Source organism: Plecotus auritus (assembly GCF_963455305.1).
Source record: "Plecotus auritus genome assembly, chromosome: 6".
NCBI classification, from domain to species: domain Eukaryota; kingdom Metazoa; phylum Chordata; class Mammalia; order Chiroptera; family Vespertilionidae; genus Plecotus; species Plecotus auritus.
Genome location: NC_137773.1, coordinates 71,926,347 through 71,946,073, shown reverse-complemented (window position 1 = coordinate 71,946,073; position 19,727 = coordinate 71,926,347). Strand labels below are relative to the sequence as shown.

The window sequence follows — 19,727 nt, the reverse complement described above, 5'->3', positions numbered from 1 at the left end:
TTTTACCTTCAGAAACTTAAAGAAAATAACTTCCAATTTAGAGTTTTATACACAACAAAATTATTTTTCCAGAATAAGGGCAAAGTGGAAAATTTTAGACAAATAAAAACTGAGAGTGTTTGCCGTTTTGCTTCATCACTTAAAAGAAAATTTCAAACTTGGAAAAATGCAGTAATTTCAGGAAAATTAAAGATGTTTAAAAATACATAAAAGAGTAATCTTAGAAAAACACAAATATAGTGAAATTAAAACTTTTGTTATCTGAATAAAAATAACACCATGAAATAAAAAAGAGAAATATATGTTACAATAGTGTATATTTCAGAAGTGGAGGTTGTTGTGTGTGTGTGTTTTTAAGATACTTTTATTGATTTTAGAGAGGAAGGGAGAGGGGAGACAGATAGAAACATCAATGATGAGAGAGAATCATTGATTGGCTGCCTCCTGCACGTCCTCTACTGGGGATGGAGCCCACAGCCCAGACATGTACTCTTGACCAGAATCGAACCTGCGACCCTTCAGTTCACAGGCTGACGCTCTATCCACAAATCAGATAGGTCAGGTGGAGGTTGTTTGAGGTAATATCTAAAGAGAGGATAAACTTAGAATTTGAGTGTTCAACATCCAAACTACAGAGGAAAAATAAGTGGCATGGAAAATATCTGAATGAATTAGGACCAAGAAAGCAGACAAAAAAATTTAAAACACTGTGACTAACCGTATAAAATGGTAGCCAGATCATCAAATATAACAATTATATTAAACTAGTGTCCTGGTGCACAGATTTGTGCACATTGAAAGGAAATTGATTAGAAGAAAGATTCATGCAGTAATTACGTTACTGCAAAAAATTACATGTCAAAATAGTATATGTAATATACTATTATAAAATTAAAATACAAAATATTTTAATATCACTATTTGCCCTTTCTCTATAATAGAAGTGCGCAAGTCAATGTTTATTTTTAAATTGCTAGTGCATGTCATATGTACCAGCCTGTTGGTCGTGTGTGATTGGTGCCAGCGAGAGCTTTATATGCATCGCAGATGTGCGAGTCAACATTAATTTTTAAATTGCCAGTGTGTGTCATATATACTGGCCTGTCAGTTGGTCTGTCAGTCAGATGGATGGATGGTTGGTCAATTAGCCTTTTATATATATAGATAAGCTGATTCATATTAACTTAATGGCTCTAATTAAGAGGAACATTTTTGAAGTTGATTAACAAAATATCCAACTAGGTGTTGATGATATGGGACACATTGGGGAAAAAAGAATTGAAAGGAAAATAAATGTAAATGACAACCAAAGAAAACTAATGTGGTTAGGTTTATCTTAAACAAAATATCTTTTAAGATAAAATCATTACAGAATGTCCCACCATTAGAAAGGTATACTAATTTAACATTTTTACATAATTGCAGTATAAAAATATATAAAGAAAAAAGCATAATGGAAATAAAGAAAATATAGAGTTGATAGATAAATAAAATACTGTATAGCTGAAGTTATGTGGTGGAACTAAAGTAGTACTTAAGAAAAATGTATAAAAAACTGAAAAGAGAAGCAAAAAAGGGTATAAGTAACCTCAAGTGGGATTGGGATAAGATAGAAATAAGACAAATTCTAGCTGTTACCTTCAGTCTTTACTAAGCAATATGTGTCAAAATAGTATCTTTAATTTGAGGTAAGAAAGCAAAATCCCAGGAAATGCCCTTTATATGTACATCTTAACTCAGTTGGGAATACCATTTTCTACTCAATACACCATGGCATCTTCTCCAGAATAATCTAAAAGCTCCTATAAGTTAATTCATTTTCTATTCATCACCTCCTAAAATTAGTTTACAGACTAACCAAAACATTTTTATAAATATGAATATCATGTTACTCCACTTTCTCTTAAACTGCTTAAAGTGTTGTGTGTGTGTGTGTTTTTTTTTGTTTGATTTCATCCTCACCCTAGGATATGTTTATTGACTTTAGAGAGAGAGGAAGAGAGAGAGAGAAGCATCAATGTGAGAGTGTAACAGTAATAGGTTGCCTTCCATATGTGCCCCAAACGGGGATCCAACCCACAAACTAGGTCTGTGCCCTGACTGGTATGGAACTCACAACTTTATGGTGCATGAGATGATACTCCAACCAACTGAGCCGCCTGGCCAGGGCTAGAGTGGTTTTTTAATCTCCATGTGACCTGGTCCCCGTGCTCTCTGTGTTTATCCCTATTATTCTATTTTCTTAGAAATGTTTTCATGTAAAATTAATATTCCTTTTACAACCTGGTGCTTTTGTTTATGCAAAAAATTAAAAGCTTACTGGATGGCTGTGATTTTACATCATTTTGCAATATAAAAATTCTAAGTAATTTTAATATTAAGGAAATATTAATATTCTAAAAGAAAATGTAGCATCTGTATTTTTGGTGCACCTACTTCCCATTGGAGTTTTACTCAAGAAAACTAATTTCACAGGGTTTAACCTAGTCAATATTTAAAGACTATGCACACATTTATGTATCTATGTTAACTTTATTATTATTGTTATTGTTATTGTTATTGTTATCCTTCACCTTCAGGTGATAACAGCTACCTCCACCCTTGCTTTGGGAATTAATATGCCATGTAAATCTGTTGTTTTTATGGAAGATTCTGTTTTTTTGGATGCCTTGAACTTTCGACAGGTATTTATACAACCTGCCTGTATTATAGTTGCATATTAGGGATTGGGAACATTTATTCAATAAGCCAAAATAAAACCACATTTATTTTAAAACATTTGGACTAAAATAACACAATGTTTTAAAATGGTCCTGGATATATGACATTGCATGAGAATGGTTACATTTAAAGACATTTTGAACACTTATTGATTGGATAAATAAATTAGTTTACCTGAGAATATTCCTGCTTTGATAAATATTATTGAACTCAAACAACAATAATAGAAAGAAGAGGTAACCACATCTTCTGAGAACTCAAAGGTGCTAAGCACCTACAATTATAATTTGAGTGTCTACATTGTTCTCAGTTCAGACTAGTTTCTGGAAATACATTGGTAAATAAGAAATTGCCCCTGCTTTAACAGTCATGATCTGAAAACATAGGCATTACTTAAAAAGCAAGCACACTTTGATAATATATTTGTAAAGTAAAATAATATATTGAACTTTGCTAAAATTAATATGCAAGCAACAAAGACTCTTTCAAGATTTTTGAAAGTTTAATGTGGTATAGGTAAGTTAGATATTAATTATTTATAGAGACAAGACTTGAAATGATTTAAAAGTGTTATGTGATCATCTCTTTAGATGTCTGGTCGTGCAGGAAGACGTGGAGAAGATCTTATAGGAAATGTGTTCTTCTATGATATTCCATTACCTAAGATAGAAAGGCTCTTAAAATCGAATGTGCCCAAACTGAAGGGTCAATTTCCTCTAAGTATATCCTTGGTTCTCAGACTTATGCTTTTAGTTGCCAAAGCAGATGACAAGGAGGATGCCAAAGCAAAGGTACACGGTTTCATTTTATTTAAATAACTTAAATAAACATCATTATTTAAGCTCAGTTTTATAAGTTACATAATTTACATAAGTTGAAGGGAATAAAATATTAATGTGCTGTAAATAAACTTCTGTAACTTTTGATTCTACTTTATAAATACCCTAATTCAGCCCAAAAACATGCTTTTAATTTTCATGCTTTCAAACATTTGGAAAATTAAGCCCATGGTTGTCCTGTTATAATTATTCCTGGGTTCTGTAAAATTAGAAAAGAAACTTTTTTTTTCTGTAATTATGTGTGATTTAAAAATTAAAAAAAATTCAAATAAATAACTGATGGTTTAAAAATGTAAAAGAGACTGAAACATTCATAATTCTTGGTTTTACATTTTTATACCATACTAGCGGTCCAGGGGCCAATTGGGCCAGGCCAGTGGTGGGGAGGGGCCACAGGCAGTTGGCTGGCCAGCCCGCCCCTGATCAGGGTGTTGGAGGCTGAACAGGGGCCAGGCCAGGGGGGTGGGGGCAATTGGGACCCGGATCAGTCTGGTTGGCTGCTGCAGTGTATGTCATAGCCACTGGTTGTTTCAGGGTAGTTCTGGTCATTCCGCCATTCTTTGTCACTGGGCTTTTATATAGAGAAATTTTACTTGTCACCTATTATATATTAAGGTGTAATTATTTATCTTTCCCTCAATATTTTATTACCATTTTCTATCACACACACATATAATATAAAACATTATGGAATGCCTAATTAAAATAAATAATAATTACAGTAATATAATAAAGCAATATTCAATGCCTAATTTACACTAATAAAAGAGAAACATGCAAATTGACCATACCTCTGCTATGCCCACAAGCCATGCCCACCAGCCAATCAGGAGCGAGTATACAAATTAACCCAACCAAGATGACGACAGCCATAAAGATGGAGCCAGCAGGAGGCTTGGGTTGCCCCGGCGATGGAGGAAGACAAGCTTCCCACCCTCCCTGGCCGGCCCTGGCCTCTGCTCAAGGCTACAAAGTTTCAATTATAGAAGATAAATAAATCCCAGATACTTGCTTCCAGCCAGGCCTGGTCTCCACTCAAGGAGGCGCTGAAAAAAAAAAAAAAGAAAAAGAAAAAAAGGAGGGGCTGGGAGCTTGGGTGTGGTGGGAAGATCAGGCCAGGATGGGATGGCAGTTGTGGGAGATCAGGCTGGTGGGGGTGGGGCCATTGGGGGTAAGCAGGCCAGCAGGGGGCAGTTGAGGGTGAGCAGGCTGGCATGGAGGCAGTTGGGGTGATCAGGCTGGTGGAGGGGAATTTGGAGGTGAGCAGGCTGGTGGCAGGGGGCAGTTGGGGGCAAGCAGGCCAGCGTGCAGAGTGGTTAGGGTCAATTAGGCAGGCAGGCAGGCAGGTGAGTGGCTGGAGCCAGCAGTCCTGGATTGTGAGAGGGATGTCTGACTGCCAGTTTAGGCCCAATCCCTGTAAACCGGCAGTAGGACATCCTTTGAGGGGTCCCAGATTGGAAAGGGTGCAGGCTGGGCTGAGGAACACCCCTGCCCCCGTGCACGAATTTCGTGCACCGGGCCACTAGTTAAAAATATGAAAAACATGCCTTAGCTGGTTTGGCTCAGTGGGTAGAGTCTTGGCCTGCAGGTTGAAGGGTCCCGGGTTCGATTCTGGTCAAGGGCACATGCCTGGGTTGCAGGCTCGATCCCCAGTAGGGGTTGTGCAGGAGACAGCCGATCAATGATTCTCTCTCATTGATGTTTCTATCTCTCTCCCTCTCCCTTCCTCTCTGAAATCAATAAAAATATATTTTAATGAAATATAAAAAACATATAATTTATTATAAGTTGTACATAAGTATATATAGCACCCTGTTCTATAATAGGAATGTTTAGTTGTCTTTTGTATATTACATTTGGAAGGCGCACTATAAAATGTGCTTAATATCTAACTTGATGTTTTGTTATATGTATATATAGGCATTGTCAGTTCTCCAATATTCACTGATGTCCTTCAAGCAACCAAAGATAAATTGCATGTTAAAGTTTTACTTTATATATTCTTTGCAATTCTTGGTCAGAGAGGTAAGATTTAAACCTAATTCCACTAAATTAAGGTGTTAGTACATATGTTTAAATCTACTGTACTAAAAGGGACTTTATTAATAACTTCTTTGATTGGTATTGCTGAGATCTACAGACCAGGTTAACATGATAAAATTAATTTCTAGGAATATCTGAATCAAGAATGTATTCCCATTGGATATTCTGGTCTTGTGTCACATTTGCACTACCATGAACCTGCAAACTTTGTTTTAGTAAGCTTGCTGAAGAAACGCTTATTTCACAAACTGTGTATTCCAACCAAGATAAAAGGTAAGCAATTATTCTTTTCCAAACATTTACTCATTAAATGTGTGCACAAATACACACAGAGCACATGTGTAGTTGCATATAACCATATATTCCTCAGAATGCATTCACCTCTGAAGGTGTGACTTTCTAACTGTGTTTTCTTTTAATGTACTTTGAACATTTTTCTTATTTTATAACACTATATATGTTTATAAAAATATTAATATATGCATGGTATATTTGTAAAATACTGTAAATATTCTAATGACTATTAATGTGCTTCAAATTAAAAAAATAAAACCTTAGAATAATAAATATTATTATTCAAGAATTGTAATAATATATGTAAAATCACTAATTTATCCTTCTTATACCTGGCCATGGACATGAAAAACAGGCCTCTTTGTGATATCCTCACATTTAGGTACTAATCATTAGCTGTATCTTAGTAAAATATATAGCTAACAGTTCAAAATCACATGTAACTGTAGGAATATGTTGGCATCACAATATTGTCCTCTGTAATTATTTCCTTTTTTAAATCATAAGTTATTTTTGCTCTTTTTTATAACTTTGACATAATGAAATTTAATTTAAATTTGCTATAGAGAGAAATAAAGTGATCTGTTCTACATTCAAATGAACTCAAATATATAATTAATATCCTATTGTTGATTTTATTTTCAGTAAGTTACTAACTTTTGTTAAAATGACATTAAAAATAATTAAAATATTATACAGGCTGTCCTTGGGTTACGTTGGACTCAATGTTCGTCGTTTTGTGGTTACCTTGCCATCTCCCATTTACAGTATTTTATTAAAAAAAAAAAAAAGTTCCGTCATTTTGACGTATGTACATATGTGCTTTATTTTTTTTATTATTTATTTACCACAAGTAAAGGTCAGGAATTGTTATCTTTATTTTAATTTTTTTTTTACTGTTTCATTTCATTACTGGCCTGCCTAACTGCTCCCCCCTGCCAGCCTGATCCCCCTAATTGCATATCTGCTCTCCCCTCCTGGTCTGATCCGCCTAACTGCCTATCTGCTCTCCCCTCCTAGCCTGATCCCCCTAACTGCCTATCTGCTCTCCCCTCCTGGCCTGATCCGCCTAACTGCCTATCTGCTCTCCCCTCCTAGCCTGATCCCCCTAACTGCCTATCTGCTCTCCCCTCCTAGCCTGATTCCCCTAACTGCCTATCTGCTCTCCCCTCCTAGCCTGATCACCCTAACTGCCTATCTGCTCTTCCCTTATGGTCTGATCGCCTAACTGCCTATGTGAGCTCCCGTCCTGGCCTGAATCCCCTAACTGCCTATCTGCTCTCCCCTCTTGGCCTGATCGCCCTAACTGCCTATCTGCTCTCCCCCTCCTGGCCTGATTGCCCTAACTGCCTATCTGCTTTCCCTTCCTCTCCGTGCCCTTCGGACCCCCGGCACAAGCGTGCTGAGAGCTCTCCGCCATGGCCCCACCCCGTCCTGATTGGTCCTTACGTGACGGCTTCCTGGACACTTTGCATATTCCTCTATTATTAGTATAAATAGTTCTTCATGAAAGGATCATAAAAATAATAATCATTAAATTTTACTTATTTTATACATACTGTGAGTAATGTATCAAAAAATTAAAGGAATCAAAAACAACTGAAAGAAATTGCTATGATGTTATCAATATAAACACATTAATTTAAGGTGCTTTGTTAGTTTGCTTGCTTGCTTGCTTGAAGTCTGGGAGCTCACTCTTCATGTTCTGCATTTCTCCAGGAGTTGAGTCAGTTGTGGCTTGTTTCCACGTTCTCACATGAGGGGTTATCAGTGTGGTCATGGCACTCTGTTAGATATGGTGCCCGATTGAAATTTGGAAATCGACATAGGTTTTCCCTTGAAATTTAGTTGCTAAAATATTGCAGGAATTTGCTCATATGGAAATGTAGGAAACAAATATTCCAGGGAGAGAAATATCAGGAGCATGTCAATAGGTATAGTTGTGAGCTTTTTTTGGACTGTAGTTGTGCCAAAGGCAGAGTGGGTGTGGTTAACATCTGGCCTGGGATGGCAGATAAGGAATTTGGAAAGCAGCATATGGCCTTCTTTCCTTAGTAGGTGTTGAAGAGAGGTGGAAAATTGAGTAAAACAAAGTGGCAAAGGGAGGGTTTGAAGCCCATAGCAGGGGTCCTCAAACTTTTTAAACAGGGGGCCAGTTCACTGTCCCTCAGACTGTTGGAGGGCCGGACTATAGTTTAAAAAAAACACTATGAACAAATTCCTATGCGCACTGTGGGCCCGGGACGAGTCGGCTGCTAAGCAGGACAGGCAGCGGCACCTGGTGGGCCGCATGTGGCCCGCGGGTGGTAGTTTGAGGACTCCTGCGGAGTCCAGGGCAATTCCAGAACTAAAGGCCAAATGGCTGTGTTTGTTTGTTTGTTTGTTTTTTACTTCAGCTAAGAATGGATTTAATGATACCAAGAGTCTGTTAGTAGGAGGTCAATTAATCTTCATTATTATAAAGTAACATTATAATTTATTAAAAAATTCACCAAACATCTGGAAAGTGACTTTTTCAAAGGTGTCTTACCTTGAGATTTTAAGTTTAGGTATTAAGAACTGACTCAGTATATTTCTAAAATGATGAATCTTTTTCTCTAAAGTTTTGAAAAATTAAACCCTTTATTTTAAACAGGCCAAAAGAGCTTTTCTGAAGAAGTGATGGAAACATTAGTGGTGGTGTTAGCAAATCTTTTTGGAAGACATTATCTTCCTCCCTGTGTGAAAAACTTTAAAAAGAAATTTTCTCATTCAGTGGTAAGAAAAAATATATAACCATAACCTTGCTATTCTATGTAACATTTTTGCATTATAACATGCAATGCAATCGTATTTTCCTGTAATAAAATTTTGCTGTCATTGACTAGAGTTACCTCTTAACCATGTCTCAGTCAGTTTTCGGTGTAAAGTGACTTCTCAGCTGAGGAAAAGATTTAGGTCTTGTGTAAAAATGGAAAACTTTATTCCTGTTAGAGATTTTTAGCAAGTGAATAGAACCTTTTATTACACTGAAGATAATCTCAATCATTACATTTAATGGTGAAATAATGGCCACAGTAACATTTAATTTGAAACAAGAAGACAAGAATGCTCAGTTTAACAGCCATTGGAAATCACTGTCTTGGGAATTCTACTCTTTGCCAAATGACAAGAAATTAGAAGTACGATATAATTATGGGAAAGGTGAGCATAGTGAACATGAAGTACAGTAGGTACATGCATAGGAGGAGTTGAGGTTTAGTGGAAGATTTATTGGAGGGAAAACAAAGGAACAGGTACACCATGCCCAATGACTCCTCCATGGCCAGGTGGCTCCGCTCCTTCTCGCTGTAGAAGAAGTCCAGCCTATGGGTCCCCAGGCCCGCACTTGTCCCCACCAAGCCCAGGAGGAGGGCCTGGATGCAGAACTGCATGAAATGAATCCTCATCCAAGGCTCCAGTGATCCAGCAATCCAGCAAAATCTCTGTTCTTGTCTGGCTCACATTTGGTGCTTCCATTTGGCTAAAGGGAGCGAGTGTGTGGGTGCTACCAAGACGGGCCTTTGCCTTGGGCTTGGGCAAGAGTAGGCTTCCTTTAAAAATATCCAGTCACTTTCTTTTATCTTCTGGGGGCTATGTTGGGCCCTCCCCATTTCCTGAATCTCCTGGGGTTTTGTGCCCTTATTCTCTCTGATTCTTTCCCCTGATTTTTCCAGGCTAGACTCCTCCCCTTCATGGTCACCACTATGGCTCCTACTGCACATGCCTCAAAGTTCTGCTTCCTCATCTGGCTTCTGCTGTGCTTGTGCACAGCAAAGAGATTTCCCCCTAGGGACATGTACGGGCCTGGCCTGTGGACCCAGAGGCTGGACTTCTTCTACAGAGAGAAGTCACCTGGTCTTGGATGAGCCAGTGCACATGGTGTTTATCCCTCCCCCCGTAATCCAGTTGTTCCCTGGGGAAGATGGTCTTTCTGCCTGCTTGGGACTTTGGCCAAGGATGTGCCTGTCCCCAAGGTGTCTGTGAAGCTGTAGCTTCCTAGTGGATCAGGCTTAGCCAGTTTAGCTCCCTTCTCCTTTAATACCTAACTCACTACTTACTGTAACAGTAGGATCACAAGTGATTTTAGATTTTTACTTATACTTTTATAAATAATAGAATTTAAACTATATTTTCATCCAGACTTTTAAATATATTATGACCCCGTGTCTCACAGGCTTTGGTAATATTCTGCTTTAAAAACACACATAGAACAATAGTAATCAAATTCATTGTTCCTAGGTAATTCTAGATGATCTTCCCAAGGAATTTGCTGCAGTGGTAGAGGAACACAACACCAGAATTCAAGAGAATTTTGGTTCCTTCCTCCTAACAATTTCTAAGTTGGCTGACATGACAAAAGAATCCCAACTACCTCTCTCAGAAATTGGTAAGATTGTGAATGTACATAAAGAGAATGTGAAATCCATAAAAGAAAATAAATGTAAATATGTTGAGATAAAACTCGCTTTACAAAATAAGGATAAAACTATTGCAAAAAGAATGCACAGGAAACTAGCATAATCCTTCAGATTTATGCTGTGGAAATTGTATACTGAAATCATATAATTTGAAATTAGCTAAGCCACCATAGATTTGATTTAACCCTAAGTACTTAAAATATTTCTATATTTTCAGAAGTCATTATAAGTTGGTCTAAAATTTATTCTAAAGCATCTCCTTTCCAATTGATGCTATTTTTTTTAGTAGATATTGATGCTCTTAACTAGTTACAATTTCAAATCTGAATTAACTTTGGAAATATAAGAAAAGGAATATTGGCATATTTGTTAGTGGTCATCAGTATGCTCTACTTCCTTGAATACTAGGTGGGACATTAAAGAAATTAAGGCTTTGCCCATGTCTTTGAGTAAAGGACAGAATAAATGAAAAAGAAAATAAAAATATAAGAAAAATTCAGTAATGTATTCCAGATAAAGTAAAGGGATTGGAAGTAGAGAACACACCCAGGACCCCCAAATGGAAAGATAGAAGGATTGAAAACTAAGAAGAAAATGGGAATGTGGCAGAACTCTGTTTTCCAGAAGAATCAAGGAGAAAAATAAAAAGGAGCAGTAAGGACTGATTTGGTTTATTCATATTTCCAGATAGCATATTATATTGGAATGTAGAGGCTTATGAAGGGCAAAGAGAAAATAGTCAGTTAATTCAACCATGGAAGGAGAAATTAGCTGGTAATGAGTCAACTTCATAGAAAAGAGTGTAAGTGTTCCTGTTACCAGAGAATCAAACTCCTCTGTCGTAATCATAAGAGCCCTTTTCAGTAAAAAAGAGAAGCAGAAGAATCAGAGTTAGAAAGAGGTGACATGAGAAAGATTTGACCAGTCACCACTGGCTTTGAAGATGGAAGGGGCCACAAGCCAAGGACTGTACAGCAGCCTCTAGAAGCTGAAAAGGGCAAGGAAATAGATTCTCTACTAGAGCCTCCAGAGAACAAACACAGCTCTGACTATACCTTGGATTTAGCTTAGTGAGACCTGTTTTAGACTTCTGATTTCCAGAATAGTAAGATAATACATTTGGATTGTGTTAAACCATAAAGTTTGTGGTAATTTGCTACATCAGCATTAGGAAACAAATATAATTTATAAGAAATGGCATGTGAATAAATAATACTGAAAAATAATAGGCATAATTTTTCCAAAGTTTTCTTTAAAAAATTGAGGTGGAATTCATATATACAATATACAATTATGTAATTTCCAAGTACCATATAGTACTGAAGTAGCATTTGGTTTAGTAAAATGTTGTGCAATTACCACCTCTAATTAAAACAAATAATGCCAGATAATTATAACTGTTAAAAATGGAAAGGTTACTTATAATAAATCCTAGTCATACATTTAATTTTTCATGCTTAAAAGTCAAACATTAGACATTTGTATTTGTCACCTAAATTGGGATCAACTGAACAATTTACAAGGGAGTAATGTGGATAAAGTTGAATTAGAAAACATGGTATGTATCTTCTGAGTAATCAGGTGGATCTTAAGCAGAGATTGAAAGACAAATAGAAAGGCTGACAGAGAAAGACACAGAGAAGTGTGTGTGGGAAAGGCAGAGATACATAGAGGAATAGATCCATAGAGTGGCACACAAGGAAGGAGAGAGAGAGAGAGAGAGAGAGAGAGAGAGAGAGAGAGAGAGAGAAACAGAAATAGAAAAATAGGAAGAGACAAACACATGGACAGAAAGATAGAAGACAGACAGACTAAGAGAGTGAGACAGAAAATAGACAACAATAGAGAAAAGTACAAAAGAACAAACATGACAGACAAAGGGAGGCAGAGAAAACAACTGAAGAAAGGCAGTGAATTATTCAAAGAGAAACAATGAGACACAGAAACAAGAGTGTTATTGTCACAGAAAGAAGTCAGAGAAGGAAGAAGTAGAGGAAGACAGAAGGGAAGATGACAGAAATATAGATAGATAGATAGATAGATAGATAGATAGATAGATAGATAGATAGATAGTAAGAGACAATTTAAGATGGACATGACAATAGCTCCTTTCCCAAACTCACCACTCAGGCCTGGGGTGACATGAGTGAGCTCCACAAGACCTAGAAATGTTCCTCTGTTATTTTCGCTTCCTGGTGAATGAAGTAGGGATTTCCTCCCTTCTGCTGGAATATGAGTAATAATAGTGTAAGACAGTGGGCATGATGTCAAATTTTAATCCTATTATGAGTAATTTTGCAATTTTTGTAGGTCCATAGGATCTTGAGAAGAATGAACTGATAATGAAATTCATTCTAAAGTACAGGTGGATGCCCCTGGTTTTTGACCTGGGGTCCTCGGATCCATTAGTGTCCAATGAAGCATGCTTTCTACTTTGTCAATAGTGTCTTTCTAATTTCTGAGTGGATAGACAAGGAGTTACCCAATTGGACCAATTGATAACTACAAAAAATAGATCCACTAGCAGATGCCAGAATGATTTTAGCTTATGAAGGTCTTCTCAGTGATCATCTGGCAACATAACCCTTACATTTTCCTCTCAAATACTTTAGTGTTTGTTTTTGTTTTTAAACGAATAATTTGCCCAGTACTAATGGTACAAACAAGTATGATTTGTTTTAAATCATTTAGTTTAATTATTTTCTTATTTGATTTTCCATTTGATTTCTTATTAGACTTTTCAGGTAAAGAATGTGAAGACTCTGAACTGGTTTCTCATTTGATGCCTGGGACCGAGAGCAGAACTGCTGTCTCCCCGTTTGCTTGCCTGTCCAACATAACTGATCAAGATTTATTTGATGTTGGTGTGATAAATGATGTATGTAAATTTTGCTGTGTAACTTCCTTGTATCCTGTTTATCATTTAAGAGAAATAATTTCATTGATTATAATACTAGCTAAGAGTCCAGTAAAACACCACCGTCTTATTCATATTCTAAAATGGTAGTTTTCACTGAAGTAGGGGGAAAAATTTCTCTCTCTCTTTTGTATATATAAGTAGTTTTAAAATAGAAAAATGTATTTAGATAACAAAAATAATGTTATTTTATCAGTTAATAATCATGTATGAATGATGTTATCTTACTTGTGTGAATCACTATAGCATAAGCACTTACCACTCCAGGTGGGAACCAGAGACTGGCAACATCAGTCTCTCCTGCTAGAAATGAGGAATATTGGGAGCTATCTTAGAACAATTAAGTTCAAAATACACATTAACATGAAACAGACTTGTAGAGAGAACAGACTGATGGCTGCCAGAGGGGAGAGGGTTGGAGGACTGGGTGTAAAAGGTGAAGGGATGGAGAAGTACAGATTGGTAGTTACAAAATAGTCATGGAGATATAAAGTACAACATAGGGAATGTAGTCAATAATAACTATGAACAGTGCCAGGTGGGTCCTGGAAATATCGGGGGAACATTTTGTGAAGTATATAATTGTCTAACCACTATGCAGTACACCTGAAACTAATACAAAATAATACTGAACATAAACTGTAATTGAAAAAAATAATAAGCGTTAAAAAATAGAATAAAAAACCCCCAAACATTGGTGCTCTGCTATAAACTATTTGAGGCAGATTGTGTTTGCTTCACTTTTGTGATCCCTGCACCTAAAAATGGTGCTCAGTGAAGAGTAGAAACTCAATACATATTAAGCACTATATATATATATATATATATATATATATATATATATATATTGATTTTAGAGAGAGAGAGAGGAGAGAGAGAGAAAGAGAAACATCAATGATGAGAGAGAATTATTGATTGGCTGCCTCCTGCATGCCCCACACTGGAGATCGAGCCTGCAACCCAGGCATATGCCCAGACCGGGAATCGAACTGTGACCTCCTGGTTCACAGGTTGATGCTCAACCACTGAGCCATGCTGGCCGGGCCATATCAAGCACTTTATTTTTTAAAATTGACACAAGAGCTGCTTCGTTTACTGCCCCATAAGATTGGGAGTAATGAGACTGCCAGTTCTACCTTCAACCCTGACAGCTTATCCATAGCATGTTGGTGGGAAATAAATTCCAATGACTGTGAGTATATCCTTGGACAAAACCAGATACTTATATCCTGCAAGACAAAATAGATGTATGTGGGGGGAAAAAAAGAGCAAGCACTATTATTGTTGCATGTAGCTGATACCAATATAAGTTTGTAAGCTCACAAATATCTTTTCAGGAAAAATTATTTTAAAAATATTTTGTAATATATTTCTGATGGTAAAAGTGACTATGTCTCTTCAAATTCTGAATAAGTTAGATATATAGTTTTTGTGATTTAAAAAATAGTTTTACTATTTTGAATATTGATGTTTTACTGACTTTATTTGGTCACTTATGTTAAAGTTTGGAGAACTTTAAAACACTGAGCATTTGACAATATTTTATTAAAATATATTGGGTTGTTTCAGTTAGCTAGATGTCATGAACCACAATAATCAAGTTTTATAATAGATTGAAGCATATCTCAAAGGAAAATGCTAACGTTCTAAAATCTCTGCATTCCTCAGGCTATGTTACGAACAATTGATGTGAATGTTCAAAACATCCCTTTCCTTTGCTTGAATAAATATGATACGAATGGAAGGAAGTGTCCATTGAATGGTTATGTATTGAACTTCTATAAAAACCGTTCCCTGTCAGCACTCACTTTGGATAATTGGTATGACTTCTTCTATTTTAACATCTTTATAGACATATGTGTGTGTGTGTAATTAATGTTTGTTGTGCTGTGGCATTGTAACTTATGAGGATAATTTTAAGATGCAATGATTTAAGAAGAGTGATGAAGATGCATTTTACTCGGAACTATTTTAAAATGCTACTTATTATTGAGGGGAAATTCATGTAACATAAAAATAACCATATGAAAGTGAACAATTTGGCAACATTTGGTACATTTGTAATGTTGTACAACAACCACCTCTATCTAGCTGCTAAACATTTTCCTTAAACCAAGGGTATATAGTTGGATGATGTTTATTTTTTATCCGTTTGACTAGTCTTTATCTTTTAATCAAATAAGTTAATTCATTTACATTTAAAATAATTACTGATGAGGAAGAACTTCCTTTTCCATATTTGTATTTGTTTCTTATGTCTTATACCTTTTTTGTTTCTACAGGATAGTTTCTGATAATTTTATCAGTCAACTAGGGGCCTGGTGCACAAAGATTCATGTTTGTGGGGTGGGGAGGGGAAGTGCCTCAGCCTGACCTGCACCCTCTCCAATCTGGGAGCCCTCAGGGAGCCCTCTCCAATCCAGGAGTTTCTGTCTGTCTTTGCAATCATATGAGCAAATTGTCTGAGATCCCAACACAGTTTGGTTTGTTGCTCACAGAATAATAGAGGCTTTTTTTCTTTGCTTCATTGGTGGAGATTTCCTGGAAGTTTTAGGATATCTTCCCTTTAATTTTTCCTAGACACTCTGATTTTACTTATGTCTCTCACCTTTGCTTTCCCTCCATCCCCCACCGCAATAGTAACTTGCTCCAGGCTCACTTTGCTCTAGTGTCTAGGAGATCTGTCTGCCACCAGAACTATGATTCCCAGCATTCCTGGTGCTCCCTGTGCTCTGGGCTTCCGCTTTCGGTCCTGAGGCTGCCACCAGAACTACTATTCCCAGAATTCCTGGTGCTCCCTGCGCTCTTGGTGTTCCCTTCCTGCTCTGTCTCCATCCCACAGCCTTCCGCTCTGCCAAGTCCTCCAAGCCTCCAGCTCTCCCTCTCTGCTCTCCATCTGATGGCTTGGGGAGCCAAGTTCCCCAAGCCGCTCCACTCTCCGCTGGCTCTTCTGCTCTGCTCTCTGTCTGGTGCCTGTGTATGCAAATTAACCCACCATCTTTGTTGGGTTAATTTGCATACTCACTCCTGATTGGCTGGTGAGCATAGCAGAGGTACAGTCAATTTACATGTTTCTCTTTTATTATATAGGATGGGCACATTTTCTTGTTTCTTCTCATGATTCAAAACTGTTTTTGAGAACTGTACATTTTGAATTTTAAAACGTATTTCTGAAATTTTCTCTATTTTCAGGTTTTGTTGTTTTTGTTTCTAGCTGTTCACAATAGCTATTGTTTTGCTTACTGGCTTTTCTAAATAAATTTTTTTTAAGTATGTATTCTTCATTGTGTGTGATCTCTGAAATCCTTATTTCTTTAGTGTGTATTCAGCTAGTGTTTTGACGAAGATGTTTTTGAACACAAGAAGGGGAGTAGAAGAGGAAGGAGGAAGAGGAGAAGGAGAGGAAAAATGAAGAAAAAATTTCTCCCAATTTTTTCAGTTTGGCTCTATGTTAAGATACACCTATCAACACTTAGTTTATTGACAATTCTGCCTTACCCTTCACTTCCTGCTTGCACTAATCTTAGAGACTAGCCAGAGGGTCTTCTCAGGTCTTTCCTGAGCATGCATTCTGCCCGAGGTATAAGAACCGTTTTCTAAATGTTTAATATACTGGTTACTCTTTCCCAGCTTTTTCTCACAGGCTTTCATTACTCAATCGTGTTGACCCAACTGTAATCTTTCACCCTAGGCAGCTGCAGTGGTTCCTCTGACTTTCCACTTGTCCTTCCTGAGTGTCAAGCTAGGCAAAACAAAGACAAGCGCCTCACCTCAGTCCTTTGCATAGTTGCCAGACTGGTTAGGACAGATGAACACACCCCTTGTTAATAAGGTCAGCTCTGCTCCCCCTGGAATCAGGGATCAGGGCCACACTGGGAACACAGACTGCCCCTGTGCTGGAAGGATGGTGGGGAGAGGGCAAATAACGATGTCACAAAGCTTTCCCCTGCCTATTCTAACCTTTTTCATTATTTGAGTTAAACCTTTGACTGTTTTCCAGAGTTCTAACAAGGTTGATTCTGACAGTTCACATATATACATATATACAATACATTTATGCATATATGTGTATTATACATATATACATATATACATATAACAGATGTATATATGTATATATGTAGTATATATCTATTGATGTTTCTGTGAGAAGATGGGTCCTTGGAGCTGCCTACACTGCATTTTCAGTGACATCTCTTATATTTGGCACTGCTTTGAACATGTGTGAAATACTTAAAATCAGAAATAATAATATGCTGATATTTAAAAACTGCAAGTCATAATTTTTTTATAGAAATGATTAGCCTCTACTAGTTTAGTCAATTTAGGAGTAAAATGAGCATAGTAAAATACTGGGTGCAAAGGACACAAACACTTTTCTGCAGTCTTTCCATATCTGTTTTAACTTTTTGTGGAAAGGTCAGAATTAGGTAGTCATTTATTATTTCCTTTACAGTAGATTGATAACACACCAAAAACCAATGTATTCTTTAAATGTTACTTTGTCTTTTTTCTCCCCCTAGGTTAAATATGGGAGATGCTTTTACTCTTATCAGGGATTTTGCACTTACTGTTCAGTCTATCAGGTATAGTAAACATTTTTGCATTTAAAGATCATATAACCAGCTAAGTACCATTAAGTAAAAATAACAATGATAGTAATTTAAACACTTAATCTTTTACAGGATTTCACTGAGTGAATTATGTGATGATGAAGATGACAATGTTGTGTTAGCATTTAAACAACTGGGTAAAGCATTCAATTCAGTTTTAGGGAAAAAAGCAATAGACTGAATATTACATTTTACCCAAGTACTGTGCTCCTAGGAAACAGAAATGGCCATGAAATGTTCTTGCCCTTTTGTGTCTCATGAAATGGTTTATTGCAAAGAACCACCCTTCCTTCTATGACATAGATTAGATTTACAGGTAACACCCTGTGTACCTATGACAATCCTCAACATACCCTCCCAACTCCCATTCTTTGCCTCCTAAATGATTAGCTGAATTGTTTTCTCCTGATGACAAAAACCTGCTTGATTGCCTGGACCAACTTAGTTAGGCTTCTCCCCTCCTCACAGGTCCTGACCCTTAATCTACCCTTAGGGCCTTCCTGAAAATCACCTCGAGGCATACTCAGGCCAGCTATCCCTGATCAACTGTCCAATCTCAGAGCAACTACGACTGGGAAGGTCAACCAAAGACATTCCCAAATCAGCACACATTCATGCCATTCCTTCATACATGATTATTTCTAGGCTTGTTTTTCTATCCATAGAAATTAAAATTATTTTCTGACTGACCTTGAGACCACCGAAAATCTCACAGGCAGAGTGTTTTTTCCTATTTCATTAGCCCCCCTTTCCCTATTGCACTAGGCCTCTCCACTTGTTGTAGTAATTGTGTTGCTTTTTTCTTCAAATAAAGTCTCTCATCATTTAAGTCTGGATTTGTTTTTTATTCGATTTTCATTCTGTGCTGATGAAATAAAATGTATTACCTACCTAAAGTGTAGATTTCACAATTTATTGAACAACTCATTGAAAGATGTCCATTGAGGAAATTTTTTATTTAAATATCTAAATTCTCAACAGCAATTCTAACAATTTTTTTTCTTCCAAGAATTTTAGCTTGAATAGTAGCTATGCCAACTGTCTTGACAATTACTACTTTCAGCATGAAATGTAATGATATTTTGAAAGACAGAAATGAAACTCAAGTTAAAATAATATAACATCATATACCATAGTAATAAGTTGAATTTTTTATTTTATTTTTCAACAGCTTATATTCGATATTATTTTGAATTAGTTTCAGGTTTATAGCATAGTGGTTTGACAATCATATACTTTACAAAGTGATCCTCCTGATATTTTAAGTATTCACCTGGCACCACACATAGTTATTACAATATTACTGATATATTCCCTGTGCTGCACTTTAAGTTTTGTGTGACTGTGACTATTTTGTAACTACCAATTTGTTCTTAATCCCTTTACCTTTTTTACTCAGCCCCACAACCTCCCCTCTCTGGCAACCATCAGTCTGTTCTCTGTATCTATGAGCCTGTTTCTATTTTGTTTGTTCATTTATTTTTGTTCTTTAGATTCCACTTATAAGTGAAATCATATGGTATTTGTCTTTCTCTGACTGGCTTATTTCACTTAGCATATTACCCTCTAGGTCCATCTATTCTGTAGCAAAAGGTAAGATTTCATTCTGTGGCTGAGTAATATTCCATTGTAAATCTTGAGAGTAATGTCAGAAGTCTGAAATATCCTATGTTGTACCCAGTCATTGTGTGCTAAATGTCCTGTGTCATTCCTCCCATCAGACACCGGGTTCTGAGTACATCTTTCATTTCTCCTAAAACCAGTAGAAACAGATCTATAGGAAATGGGCAATAGACAACTAAAAAAATGTTGCATGTGGCTTAAAACACTTATATCTGTTTCACCACTTCATCTAGATTTA

General features: G+C 36.7%; 1 protein-coding gene across 1 annotated transcript in view; it reads left to right on the top strand.

Moving 5' to 3' along the window:
* The window catches only part of LOC308250685 (putative ATP-dependent RNA helicase DDX60), a gene marked incomplete at both ends in the record, with an annotated part of 79,164 nt that extends 61,117 nt beyond the window's left edge, over positions 1-18,047 (top strand). Inside the window, 10 exons of the mRNA XM_080673378.1 lie at positions 2,580-2,684; positions 3,312-3,512; positions 5,481-5,585; positions 5,732-5,876; positions 8,533-8,654; positions 10,158-10,305; positions 13,072-13,214; positions 14,922-15,073; positions 17,777-17,839; positions 17,939-18,047. Coding sequence (XP_080529504.1) covers positions 2,580-2,684; positions 3,312-3,512; positions 5,481-5,585; positions 5,732-5,876; positions 8,533-8,654; positions 10,158-10,305; positions 13,072-13,214; positions 14,922-15,073; positions 17,777-17,839; positions 17,939-18,047 — 1,293 coding nt within the window. The remainder of the gene's footprint in view (positions 1-2,579; positions 2,685-3,311; positions 3,513-5,480; positions 5,586-5,731; positions 5,877-8,532; positions 8,655-10,157; positions 10,306-13,071; positions 13,215-14,921; positions 15,074-17,776; positions 17,840-17,938) is intronic.
* Positions 18,048-19,727: the final 1,680 nt, after the last annotated feature.